Source organism: Helicoverpa zea, chromosome 5, assembly GCF_022581195.2.
Source record: "Helicoverpa zea isolate HzStark_Cry1AcR chromosome 5, ilHelZeax1.1, whole genome shotgun sequence".
NCBI lineage: Eukaryota > Metazoa > Arthropoda > Insecta > Lepidoptera > Noctuidae > Helicoverpa > Helicoverpa zea.
In genome coordinates, this window is record NC_061456.1 from 4,051,218 (window position 1) to 4,073,012 (window position 21,795).

The 21,795-nt window shown below is 35.0% G+C and overlaps 1 protein-coding gene across 3 annotated transcripts in view; it reads right to left on the bottom strand.

Moving 5' to 3' along the window:
• The window catches only part of LOC124630240 (protein qui-1), a 113,499-nt gene that overhangs the window by 44,632 nt on the left and 47,072 nt on the right, over positions 1-21,795 (bottom strand). For all 3 annotated transcript variants that reach the window (XR_006984403.1, XM_047164019.1, XM_047164018.1), the window contains exon 2: positions 1,156-1,319. Coding sequence is in view for 2 of the 3 variants with exons in the window: in XM_047164019.1 (XP_047019975.1) it covers positions 1,156-1,267 (112 nt within the window). In the remaining variant the exon portion in view is untranslated. The remainder of the gene's footprint in view (positions 1-1,155; positions 1,320-21,795) is intronic.

Here is a 21,795-nt window from a genome sequence, read left to right on the forward strand (position 1 = left end):
GCAGTTAAAGTTAAAAAGTCAGAAGTAATATGGTACTAACAAAAATATTTTTAAGATTATTTTCAAGTATCCCATCCCCTCAAATAAACCCCGAAATAAAAATATATAAATATGAATGACATTTCACAGTAACGAGGCAGAGATGGGAGCCTCTTGTCTGCTTTGCGGATACTGGGTACTTCAGCCGAGCACCTACGGTACGCTGATACAATTTGGAGTATTCTCTAAAGAAGGATTTTCGCTGTACCAGGAAATACAAAAGATGAAAATATTCATGACTTGAACAGTTCTTGTGAATGAGTTGTAAGCCTCTTCAATGAGTGGAATACTGAGATTCTTCATTTATTTTATGAGAAGAAAATAAATATTTAAATAATCGGTAAAAAACTTTTAAGTTAAACGGTTTTATCTTGTGTGCACTGAAAAGTAGAAATTAAAAAAAAAAAAATAAACTTACCTATCTACCTACGTAGGTGGTCTCGGTCATATTAGAATAAAATAAAAACGGTAACTCTTTGTTTGTTATGCTGACCTAAGAGGCTGACATAATTTTTTGATTGCGAAATGAATCAACTTTAATCATTCTTTCGTAACTTATTTATCTAGGTTTACCACCTAAATTTTATTATTTTAAAATTATAATCCTTTTCAACAATGTTTTACAATGTAAACCAAACTTGTCGCAATGTTGCGCATTGTCCTTGTTTCGAATAGACACAATAACTCCCAAAGTTTTCTTGTTTAAGAGTCCATAATGCGGGTGAAACCAAAGGCAAACGCAGAAATGATGGCGGCTATGTAGCAGTTTAATGACTTTCAGTTACTTGTTAAGTAATATCTGATCCTTAGGTATTGCTTTATAAAATGAAATTCACGTTTCATTCTAACATAAAAGACTGGTCACTGAAAGATCGTAAGAATTGCTTGTGTGCATAAATAAATAACGGGGCGCGCTATAGATAATTAGATATATTGTATTAGGAACAATAATTTTTATATCTTTGATCTTAGAAATAATTAATAAAGTATGTAGATTGTAGGTGATATAATAGGCGGTCTTATCGCTAACTTATTTCAGCTATACTCCAGACCAGCCATACTCCAGATTTCCCAAAACAAAAAAACACGGCTTTATCACACACATTTTGAACTTACCATTGTAAACGGAGGCGACGTAGATCTTAACAGCACGTGGTCCGGGCCACTTGTCGCTGGTTTCCGTGAAGCCCTTCAGTGCGCTGAGCACCGACGGCTCGGGAGCGCTCATGGCGCCCCGCCCTTCACCTCACCCCGCGCCACTCGTCTCACACCACCACATTCTGGAGACAAAGAAATTTTGCAGTTTGGAGATTTTTTTGGGAATTCCGTGCATTTTTGTTTAAATTGTAAATATCGTGGCTTATGCGTATTTAAATCCTGCTACGATTAAAATTTTATTTTAACTTATAAACAAACTCCTATTTATACATATTTACAAAAAAAAAAATCATCCACATCGCTGTCAGCGGGGATCGTGCCCAAAAGGCTGGCTACATTTCCTTATGACTATGTTTGAGTCAACATGTAGATATAATGCACATATGGAACGTTTACCGAAAGTATTCGATACACGTACAAAAGAAAAGTTTTTTCATTTCCAAAAAATAAAAATCCTTCTGCTCGAGTTTCAGTAACGTGTCCCTTCAGATCGTAAATCATGAATGTCGAAAACAAGCCTAGCCTACGAAAACTTATTTTTATCAAACAAACAACAAATGACTGCTATTTGTAGATGTTTGTCTTGTTACGAATGTTTGAGATGTTTCTGATCAAAAGCAGCCCGTGATAATACTGAACTGTCCAATAACTGACAATTACTGTTAAACTTTCGATAACGACTTTGTTATTTTGTAATGGCCATTCCCAATACTCTATCTATTGCTTGTTTTGCTTACTAGAGATAGGAATTTGACGGCCGTTAGTAATATGTTTACCTTATCTCCACCTACATTCTGACTTTTGGTTTCAAGTATTTCCAGAAAATTCTCAAAGTCAAAATTGGAATTTGCAATTACAGCTTACTGCACTAAAATGTGTTGCATGCTTTGTAACGAACCTGGATTCTCGATCCTTTATTACTTTATTTTACGTGAGAAAGCTTTACGCTTGACTTGGTCCATATAATGTGATTTAATCCAAAGACCCAGCTGCTTCGACAGCAAAATTCGATGTCGCCTGAATAATAGTGAATAATCTTAGGTCATGTGACTTGGAGTGGAAAATAAAAAATCTTATCTTATGTTATCACCTTTGCTTTGTTTACTGCAAGACATACTTGCATTGTTTCTAAATAAAACGGAGTCTGTGAATTACAATTAAGGTACAGCTAAATGAATAAAATAGGTACTTTCAGCGTGCTACTAATTCTTTTTAAGAGCATTTCCAAAGAGCTCTGTTTTGTAGCTACCACTTTAAAGTAATTTAATTTGGCGCAGAAAATGCGACTGAAACAATACCAGTTGTTTTAGTTTGAACAACTAAACTTGAAAAAACTGTAAATGTAAACAATGCATAGAAAAAGAATGAAGTTTATTATTTTCCTACACTTATTTTTAAGCTACCCTTTTTGGAATATATAGCAGTAATTTTAGATTCCTTAGCACCTCTAGCATGAGGGTCCATTATTAAAGTTCATATAATAGAGGGACGGGTCTGGACTCAGATTGAGCGGAACACAAAAGGGCTCTAATCAAAAGCTGCTCGCTTGAAAACCTTTTTATAGCCTTCCTTTAAAAGGTAGGACGGAGATTTTAAATTGAAAGTATGTGTAGCTTAATATCAATCGGTAGGTAAAATAGTTTTACAACGAGTCACTTGAGATTAGAAACTAGCAAATTCATGGTAATATGGTAATTTTATTTTTAGAAAAGTGGTGTGAAATTATTTTTGAGATAGACGATCATTGATTGTCAAAGTGTTTTGTTTTGGCGGACTCTATAGGTTATGGCACAGTATAGCGGCACCGCAACAGTACGGCTCCACAGCAGCATTTAAGTTGTCATTCAATTTAGAGCATTAAATCGTGTATATTATAATATATTTCGTAATGTCAATATGAAAAAGCCAACGGCGAGCAGTCAGCGCGCTTACCGCTACCACACAACTCGACTCGCCGCCCGCGTGCTGCAAGCGAGCGGACCTCATGCGTACAGCGCGCCGACGGCGTGCTAATTACGCGCCGACTCCGAGCCGGCAGCGAAACAACGTCATTGCGTCGTGTTCAATCATAACTGTCTTAAAATAATATTGAGTTTGCGGTGACAGCAAGCTTACACCTCGCGGCCGGCGCGCCGACGGCGAACGGACAGCGCGTGGTTAGGCGACGCCGTGCTGTTGCGGTGCTGCTATAATGTGCCATGTCCTTATAACTGTTATAACCAGACAAACTATAACACTTGTACTTTATTGTCGTGTCAGACGAAAGATCTCCACTGCTGAACAAAGGCCTCCCCCAACGCTCACCACTTTGCTCGATCTTCAGCAACCCGCATCCAATACTTTATTGAACTCACCTCGATATCTTATCAATGAAAATGTCATAGCCAAGCGAGTCTCATCCTTCAAACATCCAACCAAATTAACCCTCTCAACTTCACGACATTCAAAATTGCATTTATGAGCTCATCCAGATCAAAAACAGATACGAAACATCGCAGTCGTATCCAGTAAATAGATTACGTGTCATCAATGGCAGCTCATTCAGTGATACGCGAGCCCAATTAGCAGAATGTGTCGAACTCAAGAGTGCAAATGTCATTAGCTTGAATTCCAGATCCAAGTGGGAATGTCGTTAGGGAGAATTACTGATGTTTCATTTCTGTATTCAATCTACCTATGGGCTATAGACATTATATGTGTGTTTTGAATTGAAACATATGTATGTAGGTATGTCTTGTTGCGTTTATTTGGCGATAAAAGTGAAAAGTCTATACCTATGTACCCACGTATAAATACCTATACTAACAACTTTTCAGTAGATACTAAACTGTCCGAACAGTTTTTCACAGAAAATAAAGCTACTGTTACTCTACTTTTTACTATTTTTTTATGTTTGTTTTGATTTAAAAGAAAATTATTATTACCTATCTTGTAATAACTCCAATACCCTTACAATACAATTAAGTGCATTTCTACCACAAAACTATCTAACACAGCCCAATTCAATTCGGACAATACGGCAACACTAATTCAGTGCTCCAATATTACACACACATTGTATTTCCCCAACACAAACTGATTTGCATTTTGTTAAATAATGAATGTACATAGATACCCCGTCAGCCGCCGAGATTATGCTGAATTTAGCGCTGTAATTGCTATTTGCACAATGTATTTTGTTGACATCGAGAACTGACATAGTATTGAATTTGTGGGAGTTATTGGTATATGTGTGGTTGATAAGTTTTCTATGGTTATATCTGAATTTCTGTTTGAAAGGATAAAATATGATTCTCTTGACTGAACATAGAATTTGTTAAATTGAGGTGAATGGAATATTTGTTGCGACAGCTTATTTAGAAGCCATGATATATTTCATCATAATGAAAAGTATCACTTAAATCGACTGTCTGAAAGATCTACATATGTAAGTGAGACGGTCTGTCCGTCAAATCGATGCAAAGATACAAATACTTAAATTTGTAATAAACCTTTACAATTTATTTCAACTTTTATGAAACTAAAAGCTTAAAAGCGGCTTAATGAAGTACCAACTCCATCAGAATTAAATTGTTTGGAATCCAATTTAAATTTGTTCTTTTGCGACTGTAGTAAATTGGATGTGTAAATTATCATTTTTGTAATTACTATTTAATGCACTAATTATTGCTTGTTTAACCATTGAACTGTATCTCGATTTATTATTGCACCTATTTATGATATTACAAAAGTTGTGTAACTGAAATTTTGCCTCGAGGGCTCTCATGGTGCACATGAAGTTTTTTTTGTCTGTCACAAGTTTCAATACTTCTTAGCTAACGTCTTAAAAATTATTTGATATATCTTGTGATATTTTCCACGCTTGAAAACCTAGATAGAAGATATACACGCTCTATTTGATTTAAACTACGTAACGTTCGAATCATATTTCTAGCAGTAATACGATATTCTTGTTCGCATACTTTGACTTCGTTCAAGACACAAAGATGGAAACTCAAATAATATTGTGTTCCAGATCGTATGGAGAGTTTTATTTCTTTGTACTGAACAAAGAGACACATAAGATCATTAAAACAGATTTGCTTCGTAGAATTCCTTTATAAGCTTAATATGTACAAAAACAATTATTTTGGAAACATTAAAATTGGAAACGGCCCCAAAAATGGTCCCGAGGATTTTCGAAAAACCTTCAGACCAAACGATTTTACCGTGAAATAAATCAAATCAGATCAATTTCTGAAGTATCTGACTCTATATGCGAAAAAATATGTCTGGTCATATTTTCTTGAGGCTGAAAATAGATAAAGGCTTTTTTATCCAGGTGCGGGAAGTAAATTCCACTTCTAGTTCACTATAAGGTTTGGAAAAATTTCTGGAATCGGTCCAGCAGCAACATAGATTATCACCTACTTTGCACACTTAAAAATATTAGCGTAGATAGCAAATACTTTTCCGCATTTTTGTTCATCTGGCACAGGAAAAATGCAAGTTGGATTTTATGAAACTTACATGTAACCACAAATATTTTTCTTACGATTTCAGCTTCAGCTAAAATTCTTCCAATATTATTTACAAAGCTATAGACGCGAAAGTAGGAATTTATGTTTATAATTATGCATGTCACCTTTTCCAACTAATAGTGTGGGTTTTTGATGAACCCTTGCAGTAATCAGCTTACGTATTGTTTATGAAATTAGCATGCAGGCTACTTTTTAACTATGTACGGAATGTGTATGTAGCCTCGAAACGAGATCGAAAATGAAATCGCGGGCAGAAACTAGTTATAGACGAACCTATACATTTTCTCCTTTATTTTGCATTAAAAATGCGTCTGTTTCGTTCTGTTTATTAATTTACTGTAGTTCACGAAGAAAATAATGCCTCATTTCAATTGAACTAATATTCAATAAGAACAAACTCTTGGGTTAAAAGTGTCAGACGTTTCGTATTCATAGTAATAATTGATACTTACGTAGTTTATTTTGTATTCAATTATTTATTATGCTATTTTACAATGCCATTTTATAATTAAAGAGCTTTCAAATTGAATAATTTACATCGTTTTCTTTAAATTATGTAAATTGTGCCAAATAACTTATACCTACTTAGATTTGATAGCAGAAAGTTCAAAGAAAATAATATTGTACGCGAAGATGTGCTGTGTGGAATAAAGAACATGTCAATCGAAAAATAAGCGAAACAAAATCTACATAGCGAGACACTTTACCTTGTAAAACAAGTGAGGTTTACTATAGTTCGGCCATTCAGAGAATGCGTTCCTGACACGTCGCGATTGAACTGACGACGTAACTACATTCATTGATTATTGATATAATAATGTTGTTTTAATGCTCCTCAATTGTTAAAACGGTAAACAACCAGCAAAAATATTTTTATCGTAACTGCAACGCCATTGCAAAGTTACGTCGTCAGTTCAATCGCGACGTGTCAGGAACGCATTCTCTGAATGGCCGAACTATAGGCATTCTAACAACTAGTAACTCTAGCATAATTACCTTACTCACAGTTAATTTTCTCAGCACGACTAATGTATGTACTTACGCATTCTTAGGCCGTATTACCGCTAACTGTGTCTTTACTTAATGCTGAGTACACAGAAACCTGTTGGAACTTATTACGCTTAAGTACATGCTTCATAATTATTTACTGTATAATATATGAGGAGTGACTGAGTATTTACTGCTGGAAACTTCTTGTAAGCACTGTATTTATAAGCAAACAAATATTGTTGACTTTAAAGTCAAGTCATTAGACCGAAGTCGGTATGATTCTGTGCAACAAATGTTTTCTTGCGTCGTCATTGAATGTAATGTATGAACTGTTTTTCCAATAAGCTGTCACTTTTCTGAGATAACATCCAGAAAACTCAAATATATATATTTTTCTTTATTTAATACTTTAGTTATGACTCCATCTGGTCACAAAAGCATCGATCATCATACGCGTGTAACGACACCCAATTTCCTCTTTTATATTAATAATCCCGCAATGTTTGTCTTTCATTGGAAGATCAAGATCTTAGTACCCATAAAATATGGCGATTCGGTATAATCCAGAGTGGATACTATGAATAGAATTGAATATAATGCGTATCATCCGGAGTGAATTATTCATTGGAAGAATAAACTCTTGTATTCGTATTCATAGCCTTTTATGTAACTCTAAAATGGGAGTGGAATGATATTTAGTCACAGAGAATGAAGGAATGGAGTATTGGTATTTTCTTGAGATTTGAAACTTCTTACGTAACGTTAAACTTGAACCATTGTTTTTTAAATAAAATTAAAAATCTGATATCATATCTATAATAATAAACTACGAACCTATCGAAAGCGGCGTTTTGTTTAAAATGAAATATGCAATAAATTAAAACCTATGATAATTTTTATATTCTGCGTCCGAGTGTTACGAATGCTCTTTCTTAGGTTTAGATCCCTTTATAAGAACCTTATGACCATCTTCAATGCGATTTTCATAACAGATAAGCCTTCCATTTATTCCTGCTCCTTGCCATTCATGAGATGAGATGGAACATAACAACGTGTCGGTATTTATGTCGTCATTATATTCCTTTATCCAAGTGCGGTGAAGACGAATGGAGTTATCTTTTATTTCCTTTCATATTGTACTGGTGCTTGCTTCTAGTAAACATGGCCATTATTCTCGGCGAATGCTTATTTCCTGGCTATAGAATACCCCTTCCTTGATATATGGGTACCTGACTGGAGGGTGCTAATAAAAGTGTGGATATAATGCGGATCACACACTGCCGCGGTTTGACGCATCCGTAACCACGCATGTTGAAAGTAGTAAGTAAGGGGACTGCTTTGTGTTAAAAATAGCTAAGGTAAAATAAATAGGATCAATAGTGATCTTTTTTCGTTTTTCCTTGCTATATTCACCTAATTTGTAATTTAAGTCCTTGCAAGCCTTATGGTAGGATTAAATAAATATAAGATAGTTGTAAAATCTCCATGAACCCATATTAACAAAAATAAATTAATTTGAATTAGAAAAAAAAAATACACAGCATATGTTGTATTAAGTGTACAGGTAAAAAAAATAGATCTTGAAAACTAGTTTTTCATAAAATTCAGAAAGTACAATTGATATTCGAAACAGGCCATACCAACATATATATCTTACCAACACAAGTTTATCCATATATCTCAAAAGGGTGTTCCAAAGCCAAACAAGACATATTTTATCAACGTTTCCATTCGCCACGGGCCGACACAGAGGAAATTGTATTTGAAAGTCTGTTTCATAACAACTGGTACACTATTGTGGGACGGAAGATAGCCTCAGGCTAACTATTACTCTGTTAATACAGCTTTACGAGTGTATTATTTTGTTTTCTACTTTTATTGTTGGCTTTGTCTTTGAATAAGACTTTTCTGTATGCAAAATAAGACCTTTTAGAATAGTAATCATACATAGTACAATAGTAATCATAATGTAACACATAGCTCATCATTATGGGATTTAATAGCTTATCTGTTAAATATTATCTATACCTACAGAATACAGCGATAGTCGTTTTCCACTTAAAAGGAGAGGATGGTGAATTCTATTTTCTCAGACCTCTACCTTACCATAATGTTATAACTTATAGCTGCTATCAAAATATTTCTCTTCGACCCCACGCTACACGCCTTCCCAACCCTTTTTCTGTTTACCCAAGAAGCTTTATTTTATTCAGCCAGCGTTATTTCTATGATTGCTTAGCTGGCTATGAAATATTCACGTATCTTTTATAGTATTAATATTTTCAGTTTGCAACGAAAACAGCATTTTATATTGTGGCACGTGTCGCTGCTGAATGTTTAAAATATCAGCGAGCAATTTCATATGGAGTGCGATGTTGACTGCGCAATTTTATCTATTGCAACGAGTCTCAATTAATATTTTTTTACACATACTACCAGTTGGGGACCACTGATCTATTGAAATGTATTTGTCCTAGTCTTCAGAGAGTATATATATATGTATTCTGTAGGCCAAATATGACTCATAAGAAGCATTTTTCTAATCCACAGTATTATAAAAGGATAGGATAAAAGGTCACATTTTTAATGATAAATTGAATGCTTCTTTACCTATGTTACCCATACAAACTGTTTAACATTCTAGTAGTTCACAAAATAGTTCTTCAAACTATATTATTTATCGAAAGCCTCCTGTTAATTAAAGGTTGACCATAGGTGTATGTATAGTTAGAGCCTCCAGTTGGAATGTAATTAGAAACCTATAGTGGGGTGGTTGAATTGTTTCACGATTCCCACTTACTAAAGACTTGAGATTAAGTACCTACAATACGTTCACCGATTGTTCGAAAAGGGACGATTTTACAGGATTACTAGAAGCTATTGTAAAACTATGAAATCCTTGTAGATAAGGTGTATTTTAGATAGAATTTAGATAGAATATAGTTTGTGTTCCTTCTTAATAATTATTTGAAGCCTGTTTAATAATATCTAACATACCTAATGTTTTGTGTCTCATTCGGTAGGTACTAGACAACTAAATCTTCTTCAATCAAACCAGCTAGCAATGAGCATTACCAATAATATTCCAGAACTTTCCACGTAATCGTTAGACGAAGACAGACTTGAAACCATCTTCATACGATCCAAAATCAATTACAGTTCCCCTTTTGAGGCCAAACCCAAAACAAGGAGCGACTTGCGAACGCACCTGTGGCTTTGCACATATCGATCTCAATATTGTGTTAGTGAGCAGTTCTCACGCTATTTACGAACTAACTTTGTTTAGCTACATTTTGGGAGCAATCTTGTTAGAGGTCCTTGTTAGAGAAATGGAAAAGTGATGTAAAAGTGAAATAGGTTTTCAAGGCTGGGGTGTTGATCGGTAGGCCTTATTTGGGGGAGTAAGATGCTGTGTCAAAAATATTGAGAAAGATTTTGGGGTCTCAAAAACTGTTCGTCGAAATTAATATTCGCATTTTTTTGGTAGTTTTGTTTAAGTAACTTGTTGCCTATCTTCGGAATAAGAATTACGTGACTTCTACCTAATAGCAATGTAAGTGCGTCTTTAAAATATCATTTAAGGGAATTGTGTAAAGCTTACTCAGTTTTCAAATGGCTGTAAATGTCTTGTAATTTATTTTAATGGGTAATGTTTTAAGGCCACCAATGTGTCGGTTCATGATATTTGGGCTGTTAGCACCTTGTCAACTCCTCGAAATGGGCCATTAACAGTTGTTTATGAAGCAATTGATGTACTGTATTGCTCCTTTTTCTTTGTAACTTCTGCAGTAACTGGATTTGGGATATCATTAGGTATTCTAGCCAAGGAAAATATCACTTTTAAAATTACTCTAGTTGTATTATATACTGGTGCATAATCAACACAGCATATTGATATGCAACTATTTGTTTCATACCATTGACCGAACCCGCATGTCTGCATTTCAATGTGGATAACAATGTTATATCTAGCAAATATATAGTGTCGAGGATAGACCGGTCTTTTTACACACACTACTAAATGCTTTACGAGGACCTGCACAAAAAAGGCTTTGCAGGTCAGGATTTAGTGTCCCACGTAATTTTCTTCATAATAATTAAAACGTGCGCTACCAACAGCTACAATTTACCCCTTTAAAGACCAACCTACGTAAGTTCATACCTCACGTCCGTTTAGATTCGAGCTAACAAAGCTAATTCGTGGCTCTGTCGTTAAACCCTCCCCCGGGTACGCCTGCACTTACAACGAGACCGCAATGTGCCTAATTACTGCGGTAATATACGTTTTAGTAGAAATTTCTGCGGATTAGTAGCACTACATACTACATTGTGTCTTATCTATCTTTTCTGTTATCTGTTTGGATGGCTGCGTTTTGTTGTAATGTGAGGTTATGAAGTGGTTCTAATGGGGTTTTAATTTTTTGGGTTGCTATTTTCCTGTTTACGGTTAAAGTACGTCCTACGTGAGGGATCTGGAGGTGAACGCGAAGCGGCGTAATATAACGCGAAAAGTACATACAGTCGCTGCACATTCGCGTTCGCGTTGATTTGTATACGCATGGCATTTCCTTTCGGATAACAGCAATACATAAACAGTAAATAAAGCTTGGGTAGAGGTGCAATACAGTACATTTGTTTTGAGAGATGAAGAAAAAGCAATTTAAAATACCCCATTACAAAAATAACCAATTATCAAACAATGTATAGAAGTATTCATGTTTCATAAGTAACTCGTAATTGTTAGATTCATTGCTGTAACAGAACAACTATATTCCAATACAATGCGCCATCGCTTCACAAACAAGCCGGTTCCATAGACAAGCGCAGCCTGTTGCACATCTGGCGACATGGCAATTTATGGTTGCAATTACGCAGATTGAAATAGCCACACTGTCGTGCCTACTCTGTGGTCGTATCATCCCCAAACCTCAATGTGTGAATGCATTTGTTTCTACGATTATAGAGCTGTTGACTTAAAAAAAGAACGAATTTTAGATATAACAATGGCCAAGGTAACTTTATTATTTTTCCAACGTTATATACGTATTATTGTTGTCAACGCGTGAATAAAGTGTGAATTCTTACGAAAAACTGCTTCTGCCGAAGGTTTTGGTGTTTACCTAAAAACAAATAAAATATCCATTTAAATAAACTACATTTAGTATAAAAAAAATGCTACGATTTTTATTTTTTAATAGCTGTATCAATTGTCGCCACGATACCTAAATTAAAATGATGATGGAAAACTTAAAACTTAGAACCATATAATAATACTTATCTATGATGGAATATGGAGCCATATAACATCTATAACTCGGTGTAAAACACAGACAATATAGACTCTCAGTAGGTGACAAAAGATAAAATGTACCAGGCTATCAGAAACAGTCAGGATGAGTTAGCCGTTCCTATGAATTGTAACGCACAAGTGTCGCGCGCGTGGCTGTTGCCTTCAAATGGCTTAACAAGCGACGTGCAACCTGCTAATACTACAAGTATACATTTTGTTGGGTATTATTTTCTATGTATTTGGAACGAAATAATGCCCAAATTATTTATTTGTAAACACGATAGTGTACAAAGTGTAAATCTGAAATTAAACATCAGGTTAGTTTGAGCTTGAAGTTTTCATAAAAACACGTTGACGAATCCACTTGGTTGATGGTTTGAAAACACAAAAAATCACAGTTAACCTTTTGACAGTTTATATTGATTTAGCAGTTTTGATATTTATTTATTAATTAGCTGTGATACACAAATTAAACAATGGATATACTACTTAACATAAAATAACATTAACCAGTTGCTCACCGACAAAAACCGTACATACAACATACACACCAAATTACGGTAGACGGTGTCAAAAACCTTAATCTGCGGCTTCTCTCGCATTTCAGCGATCATGGTGACTAGATTTAATTAAATTTTGTACACATTCATGACGTCAGCATGCGACATGACGTCATTTAAGCAACAAAACCTTTTTCAGTATCGCGGCTAATCCCGTGAAATTCTGTACTGTAATATATAGTAGGTACATGAACTTTGAAGGATTACGTATATTTGGATGTGGTTTGTCTGTACCTACAGTGGTAGATAAAGACAAAATAAAGATTGAGACAATGTTAAAGTTATCATTCTTTTTTAATTATCCACCTGAACATTTCTATGTACTCTGTACAATACAATCAAATACACATTCTAGGTATTGTTCATATTTTTGTACCTAACATATAGCGTTTAATTCTATTAGATGTTCTTTATAAAACAAATTCCAATTTCCCAGACCATTCTACCATAATTGAAACTTCCATGAACTACCACTCCTGAAATTGGAAGTCCTATATCAAACATTGTTACTAAAAGCCTTCTATTTACTGTGTATCTATTTCACCCTTCAGATGTCATTGACCCCGATTAACTCAATTGATTCGACTTATTAACTCCATTCATCGATCTCAGTGGCGTGCACTTGGAGAGGCCTATGTCCAGCAGTGGACTGCGATAGGCTGATGATGATGATGATGATGATGAACTCCATTCAACGTGTAGGTATCGAATTTAATGTATGTAACAATATATGTAACAAGACATATTTTTTGCTGAAAAAATAACTGAAATATTTACAGGGCGTTTAAAGTTAGGTAAATCTAACACGATACCTGTGAAATAGCCTTTTACGACTCTCTAGGGAAGAGACTTTGTTCCATTCAGCCTGAAACCTCAACCTCTTGGGTGCATTTGTACTAAAAACAAACTATTAGAATTGCCTCCAAAAGTTTCCCATTTAGCCAGGACCCTAGTCCCTAGAGCGAAATAAATTTACGTCACCCATAAACTATCAAGGAGTTTGCTAAAACATTTCCCGAGCATAAAGTACTAGCGAACCAACCTAAAATCGCGATAAAAGCCTGGCTTTTATTTATCTTTTTTTGCAAACACGAAAAATAATTCTTTCTGCACGTTATTGCCGGATCGCGTGCTCAAAGGTACTGAGTCATGGTCGTAATAACCGTGCCGTAGGAGCCGTGACGGTTGCGAACCGGCGTTGTACCGGCGGAGTTTAATCACAGTCCTGCCCTAAATACGGGGTATTAAAATGCTAGCTATGAATGTATCGCGGGCTTTATAATAACACCAAACAATAGACTCATGCTCATATAAATCCTTGTGTTATTTTAAAATGTTCGTAAGGCGCGGTTTACACGGAATGGAACGTAGACGTACCGTTGACATGACGTGAACTTTAAGTGACGTGATCTATTTTATTTTATTCAATGGGATTGTGGACGTTTACGAGAATAGAATCTTGATGGAATTCTTAAAGAACCACGCAAATAGAAAACTCCTTAATCTAAATTCGATTGCGTAGAAGGGTTGTTTTGACTTTTACACTATATTTAATTAACTCTTCTATCTTAAGATAGAACTGTTATGTCTTCCGACAGCAACTACATCATGGATAACGATGCGTAATGAAGGCCCTTTACTATTCACATTTCAACTGATATGATTATGATAACAACTCCATAGAAGACATCCTCCTTCAATTATGCCAACTTGGGACGCGTCCGGATCAAATTATGTCGGACAGTATCAATGTCTTATCTTCACGTCCATATCTTGTCCGACCCAACTGACTTATGTCTTAGACTAGTTATATCCTTAATATTAATGGAGTTAGTTATGTTAAATAGCAGAAATGTAACACCCTTTGGTGTAGAAATACCCATCCAGTAACAGTATGAAGTCTTCAAGTTCAATGCTAGGTATCTAAACTTTAGCTCTATGACACATAAATCGATTATTTTTGCGACCTGTGTTTTAAATAAATATGTTTATGTAAGAAATATGTAGGATAAAATTTTCTATATTCTCGTCTGGATTTTTTTAAGGTTTTTTATTTATTTTTGCCGGATTAATCGGGACCTTTTTAAGTCGGGTCGAATATATCGGTGCAAAATAACTGTAGGGGCAAACTAACAAGCCAAGGTTTTCTATTAAGTAATATCATTCTGTATGTAGTATGGCTCATACAATAATAGTATTGTTTTTCTTTAATTAATGAAACCACCGAGTATTTGCTGGTCACCTAGTCCTGTCACAATGTTATTATTATTTAAGACATCGTATTGCGTGGCTGGCTTCATTAAATATCGTCACGTTTGTTGTTCTTTCAGCTTATTAATGTCTGTCTACATTCTGTGTACCTATATTGGCTTCGGGTAGGTCAAAATAATTAACAAAAAAGGATTAGGTATGTAATAAAAAAATACGTCTTAATAAAATGAAAGACGTACTTAATCTGCATCTCAAACAAGGTACGTGGTGCTAGAAAAAAAAACGCTTTCTCACGATTGGATTTTCCACACCATTTTCTTTCGCGCAACACATTCACCGCGGCAAAATACCAGTCCTAGATACGGTACTTGCAAAGTGTCGAAAATCGGCTTTCATACAAGCGCTGTAAAATTGACAATATTTTTGAGCAAATTCGAGAAAATATATACCTACCTAAAAACGAAAAGCTGAACCACGCATATACTTTTGATGAAATGGTTGATTGAGCAAACGCGTTAAGATTTTGACGGCCAATGAGCTGAGATGATGATTTGAATCGAAGGAGGATGTGACATAAATACCTATATATATATATATATAATATGTAACTCTCCACATTTGCATGATTATGGAAATTCAAATCGACGTATCATATAGGTATTTATTTCTTCGCTTCTGGGCAGAAATGTAGGTATACCTACCTACTTACCTGTAGAATCCACCAATAAAAAAATACTTTGTGAAATCATTGTTACTGGTTAGAACTGCTAAAGACAGGTAAGTATCAATATTTATAGTCATAGTTAATTCATAGTTCATCATAGTTAATTCAAAAGTAACTTATGCAACTACTAGCTGCTCCACGTGGTTTCACTCACGTCCTGGGAGTGACTATTTTAGCTCTGGAGCACCTGTGTGCAAAATTTCATTTAAATTGCTACAGATAGAGTAGATCTACTTTTGCATTTATAAGACTGTAAACTTAAATATGACTATCGCTGCACGTCTGCCCTACAAAACAGCAAAAGCGATTTGGAGCTCCTTAAAATACCTCTTCCGTTATTATCAATTTCAAAGAAGTATTTAAAGCGGAAGATCTCAAAATCCACCATGTAATACGTACGATGGAATCCGGCACGCCAAGCTAAAGCCTAGAGAGATAATGAGATAGAAACTTTTTGACGCGTAACCTTCTTTCATGAATTAATATTAAAGTCTGTGCAATGGATAAGACTACTGTTTTATATAATATTGTGTTGTTTACAAATTGTAGGAAATAAATCGTTTGTAAATAAGCGTGTTAAAAAGAGAGCTATATCTTTTTTTTTTTTTTAGCGACGTAAAATCATCAAATGACCCCGCTGTGGGTTAGCAGCGGTGAGGGATTGTCAGACTCTTACTGACTAAAATCGTCGTGTTCCGTCATAGACCTTTTATGTATCAGGGCCGCGGTATCTCTTTCGAACAACCCGCAGCAAGAGAGCTATATCTAAGATCACTTTTTGGTTTAGTCTGTCCATCTGTTTTCAAATATTATGTTTAGATAGGTACTACGTTCTTCATAAGTTTATTTATTTGTAAGGCTCTCCCGATTACAACAAAAATCGTATACGGATAGATTGGGTCCTTTAGACTTTTATTAGTTTTTTTTTGATGCAATAAATACTAGGTTCTTCTATCAAAGTTATTACGGCTTATTGATGAAATAACATTAGCACAGACTTCCTAAGAATTGTGCCGGCAGCTGGCTCAACAAGAAACAAAAGCTAAAAAAGACATCTAACAAGCAATCAAGCCTTTATCAGCTACACATCGCGGTAAAAGGGAAATTAGGAATTATTAATGCGACCCCCTAATTCGTGGGCGGGGCGAGATCGCGTGACGCCATAGACGATTTACCGTGAAATATAACTGTTAATGGACCGGATTTACTGTTTTGTAACTTAATGGACGGTTACAGCTGGATTTATGAAGCGTTAGTTACCTAGAACATGTTAGGATTCGTATCTGAATAGCCTGTATTTCTTTGTGTGTAAATTATTACTTAATTAAAAACGACATTGAACGGCTAATTACAGAAAAACGAATGTTGAAGTTGTCATCAAGGTAACAGTAGGTATGGATCAAAATAGAATGGCTGTCAATGTATTATACTGACTTAAGATTAATTCATGCTTTCAAATCCATATTCAAGACTGACCACAACATTATACAGTCTAAACGTTAGTGGGAACCTAAATAAACATTAGACTATCGGATACAACACACCACTATTAGCTTTACCACCTTCACGCATACGCAATTTGCCCAAACGACCTACCAAAGTCATGTACTCGTATTCGTTACAATACGTTACAGCCTTTTTATCGTCCCACTGGTGGGCACAGGGCTCCTCTCATATGGAGAAGGATTGAGCGTTAATCACCACGCTTGCTCATTGGGGGTTGGTGATTTCAGACTTAATAGAACAGGTAAGATGTTCTCTTTCACCTTTTTATCGGCCATTAGTGTCCAATATGTACAAGTATTAAATATACATACACGTATTCGCAGTAAAAAAATACTTTAGAGTTCGCATACACGAGGCCATTAAAGCCATCCCCTGGTACCTGTTGCCGCATAAATATCGATCCACCGTCTATAGTTCGGCCATTCAGAGAATGCGTTCCTGACACGTCGCGATTGAACTGACGACGTAATAACATTCATTGATTATTGATATAATAATGTTGTTTTAATGCTCCTCAATTGTTAAAACGGTAAACAACCAGCAAAAATATTTTTATCGTAACTGCAACGCCATTGCAAAGTTACGTCGTCAGTTCAATCGCGACGTGTCAGGAACGCGTTCTCTGAATGGCCGAACTATAGTCGCAAACCGACGTTTTTAATAACGTGACCAAATATTGCAATATTTGTCAAAGGATTTTTTGGAAAGGAAAATATCCTACAGGTATGATATCACGAGCTTTCCACGAAGGCCTAGGCCGATATTTTCATTATCTTTGACACATCCACCTCTATATTTTTTCCTCTACCTGAATCATGTAATAATAGAAACCGTACGTAGGCCTACACAATCTCTGTAGGTAAAACTTCCCTGTGTTCAGATTATGAAGCTCCCATCCCAATTACACTAACGAATCTAATCTAAACATTATGAACTTTCAACAGCCATATAGCTATAGGTTTGCAATCATTTGACCAATGAGGAAGTCAAACAGAGCAGAGTAATTGAATAAATATTAATTGATGTTTGCGAGAGCCTCGCCGCCGCCTCGCCTCGCACTTAACGCATCGAAGAATTGTTATTAAAAATAGAATAAAATCGATTCCGTCATAAAGAAATGTAAGCAATTTAAACGCAAAAAAAATGAATAAATCCACCTTGAAAGTTATGTCTGGTACTCCGTATCTTGGTCTGTACGTGACACTGTCGGCTAAAATGCTAATGTTTGTTGTCTCTGAATAACCATTTGGAAAACATAAACGTAGGTTTTATAAGATGTGCTTATAACTTTAAATACACAGTAAACATAAAAATGTACCCTATACTGTAATACCACATCAAACATGACAAAGCTATCCCAAAAATCCCAAACACCAATCTATTTCAGTCAAACAACAACGAACAGAATTGGGACTTTCACACAGGAATTTAATTAGGCCAATGTGGCAACTTCTTACCTGTACAAGGAAACGTAAACACCCCGATAACATGATATTACAGGGTTCTTACGTAATTCGGGGGGTTGTTTACAAAAGTGCGTGTGTTGCGTACGACGGTCCCTAGGCACACCTGTTGCCGACCATTAATATCGATCCACTCCGATCCCTGTGACTGCCATCTCAACGCGTCCCTTTTTGCAAAAGTTTCCGAGGATCAAGTTTTGATTTTTTTGCTCTTTTATGATTATTCGTACTTTGTGGTGGTTAATGAATTGAGAAATATTGTTTTTAATACTTGAGGCTTTTGTTTTGATGTTGTTTTTAGTTTTTGAGCAATTAATTTAATCATTAACTTGATCATCGAACTATACACATTTACAAGGTTTTTAAAATAATATAACAAAAAAGCATAACAAAAGTATGAAAAACATATATACATTTTTTGTAGATATCATTAAATAGGTTGTCTACGTCTGATAATTATGTTTTGTCTGATATTAAAATTCACGTGATTTGAAAAGCTTTTAGTCATATTAAAATCGAAGCATTAACCTGAAAACAAAGTTTACGTTATTGATACGGAGTATTGATGTTTTTTAATATAAGTAGTTTCTTTTCTTGTTTTGTTATAATATTTTACATTGCGTGAGGGCTTTGATTTAAAAGTGTCAGAGCTCTCGTGCACAGACATTTTTAAGTCGACCGATAGTTTGTTTGAGCTCATAAATCAGTATGAAAAAAATGTAAGTACGTACATCCGAAAGATCAGGTATTTAGGCGGTACCAGACTCATTGAAAACTTTGATTGGCACCAGGTTTTTTTTTTATACCAACTATCTTGTCAGCTGTCGGCCTATTGTTATTTTACGCAGTGTTACCCGCTCTTAATAATAATTAGGTACTAGAACACCTGAGCTATATAAATACACGATTTATCCTTGCCTCATAAATCTAAAGGTTGTCTATAAAAGGTAGATAAACCACCCAATGTGGAAACCAACCTTAGTGGCTTTATTTTCCAATGACATTTTATTTGAAATAGGTATGAAGAAATATTGTATTCGAATCCAATTAGAGTATTTATTACATTTACCAAGAAGTAGTGACTATTTTAATATTTATTTCGATATAAGTGTACAATTTCATAATACGTTTAAATTAATAAATTTAGACGACATTTACATTTGTATTTGCATTTGTTTTGAGTGTATTTTTGGCTTCGTGAATCAATAATGTTACCCAAATTAGTTCCAAGAACTATACTACGTAGATAACATACATATCATACGTTTTCCTCAAAGGTGAAACGAAAATAAGCAATATAAACCTCTACTGACCTATATTTTGCCATTTAGGTTTCAAGTCCCATGAGGTAGGGTCAACGACATTTATTTTTTGCAAGGTAAGCCAAAGAAACAAAATAATTGTATTGATTGTATTGTTTCGCTCGCGTTCCGAGGGAACTGGTTCCTATGAATTGACAATACCTATGATAAAAATAAACATAGGTATATATATTAATTAATAATTATATTAATAAGATTCCGGAAAATAGAGTAGGCAGGTACCTACTTCCTTTTGGGAAGTCAAGTAGTCGGTTAAACCGAGTCTAGGTTTTTTTTATAACTTCTAGATTTTAGACTAGCAGTTAGTAGCTTAAGAAAAACTAGAATTTTAGTAGTTTATGATTTTATCATATTTTCAGTCCTCATCATATTAATAAGTAGTTATTGTCTCATTTAGGTAACCGTATTTCAAACAATTCCTGGTCTACCGTAATAGCTTCAACTTGTTTTAATTAACGTAATTTAATGCAATGATTAGTTACCATTATATTATAATAACTATCCAAGTTCTGCTTTTACAAATTAAAGTACGGAACTCGATTTATCTAATCGCGGTTTTCGCTAAATTACGCAGAATTCGCTTTTAGTTCAGTAAATTGGAACAGTTTTAGTGAAATTATTATAACGATACATTCAGCTGTAATTACGTCTTTGCTTTGTAGTGGATATTTATGTGTGTGTGGTATTTATGTACGTGTTGTATGTACGTGTGCATATTTTGAGGAAATAATTTGGTCCTTTTAGTTTTCTATTATTCGCGGTTTTATCATATACTAGCTTCCACTCGCGGCTTCGCCCGCATGGTATGTTGATACAAAGTTGCCTATGTGTTCAATCCAGGTGTTTAATCCAGGTTTTCACCTATCTACATAACAAATTTCAACCAAATCAGTCCAGCCGTTTTTGCGTGAAAGAATAACAAACATATATCATTTATATTAGTCAATAGTTTAAAAAATCTGATCCAACAGACAAACTGTTGTATACAGTTTTGTTGGACATTTTGTACCTTTTAGAATATTTAATGTACCTTGTAATCTCTATAAATAAAAATGAATTGTTGTTCGTTAGTCTGATTAAAACTCGAGAACGGCTGGGCCCATTGAGCTGATTTTGGTTTTAAAATGCTTGTAGAGGTCCAGGGAAGGTTTGAACGATACGAAGTCCGCGGGATCAACTAGTAAGCAAATAAAATAAATAATGATCCATACATTCTCGCAAACTTACACATTTATAATATTAGTAGGAAGTAGGATGTATAGCCTGTTACTCGGGAATAGTGTAGTTATCTAACAGTGAAAGAATTTTCAAACGGTTCAGTCGTTTAAATGTTTCATCTTATTATAGTTCGGCCATTCAGAGAATGCGTTCCTGACACGTCGCGATTGAACTGACGACGTAACTTTGCAATGGCGTTGCAGTTACGATAAAAATATTTTTGCTGGTTGTTTACCGTTTTAACAATTGAGGAGCATTAAAACAACATTATTATATCAATAATCAATGAATGTAGTTACGTCGTCAGTTCAATCGCGACGTGTCAGGAACGCATTCTCTGAATGGCCGAACTATAGCACCTATAGACTCTGCCAAACCCTACAGGATAGTTTACGAAAATGAAACAACGGGTTACATTTTTTAATTCATTTTATTCAATTAGCAAACAGAGTTTTATACTAATGTGGCCCAAAGGACGAGCTTATTCACGCTACAGGTTGTCCCTTGGGAAACCTTTTGCGAAATACTTTATGAGACTTTCAATGAATGGGGTTGTTGTTTTCGGGAATTCTCAATAACTACTAACGTTGGGTGTATTTTGTTGCCTCATAAAACAGTTTAAAATAGCACAGTGTGACTTCTAACCAACAAGGTAGATTTTTTTAAATACCTCTATAAAACTGATTTAAAAAAATCTTCACACATGTTTACATAGAAAACACGATAGCATAAAGGTACTTTCCGAAACTCAACCAGTCAAAAAAGCAGGCGGATTAAAGATACCTCATGAATTT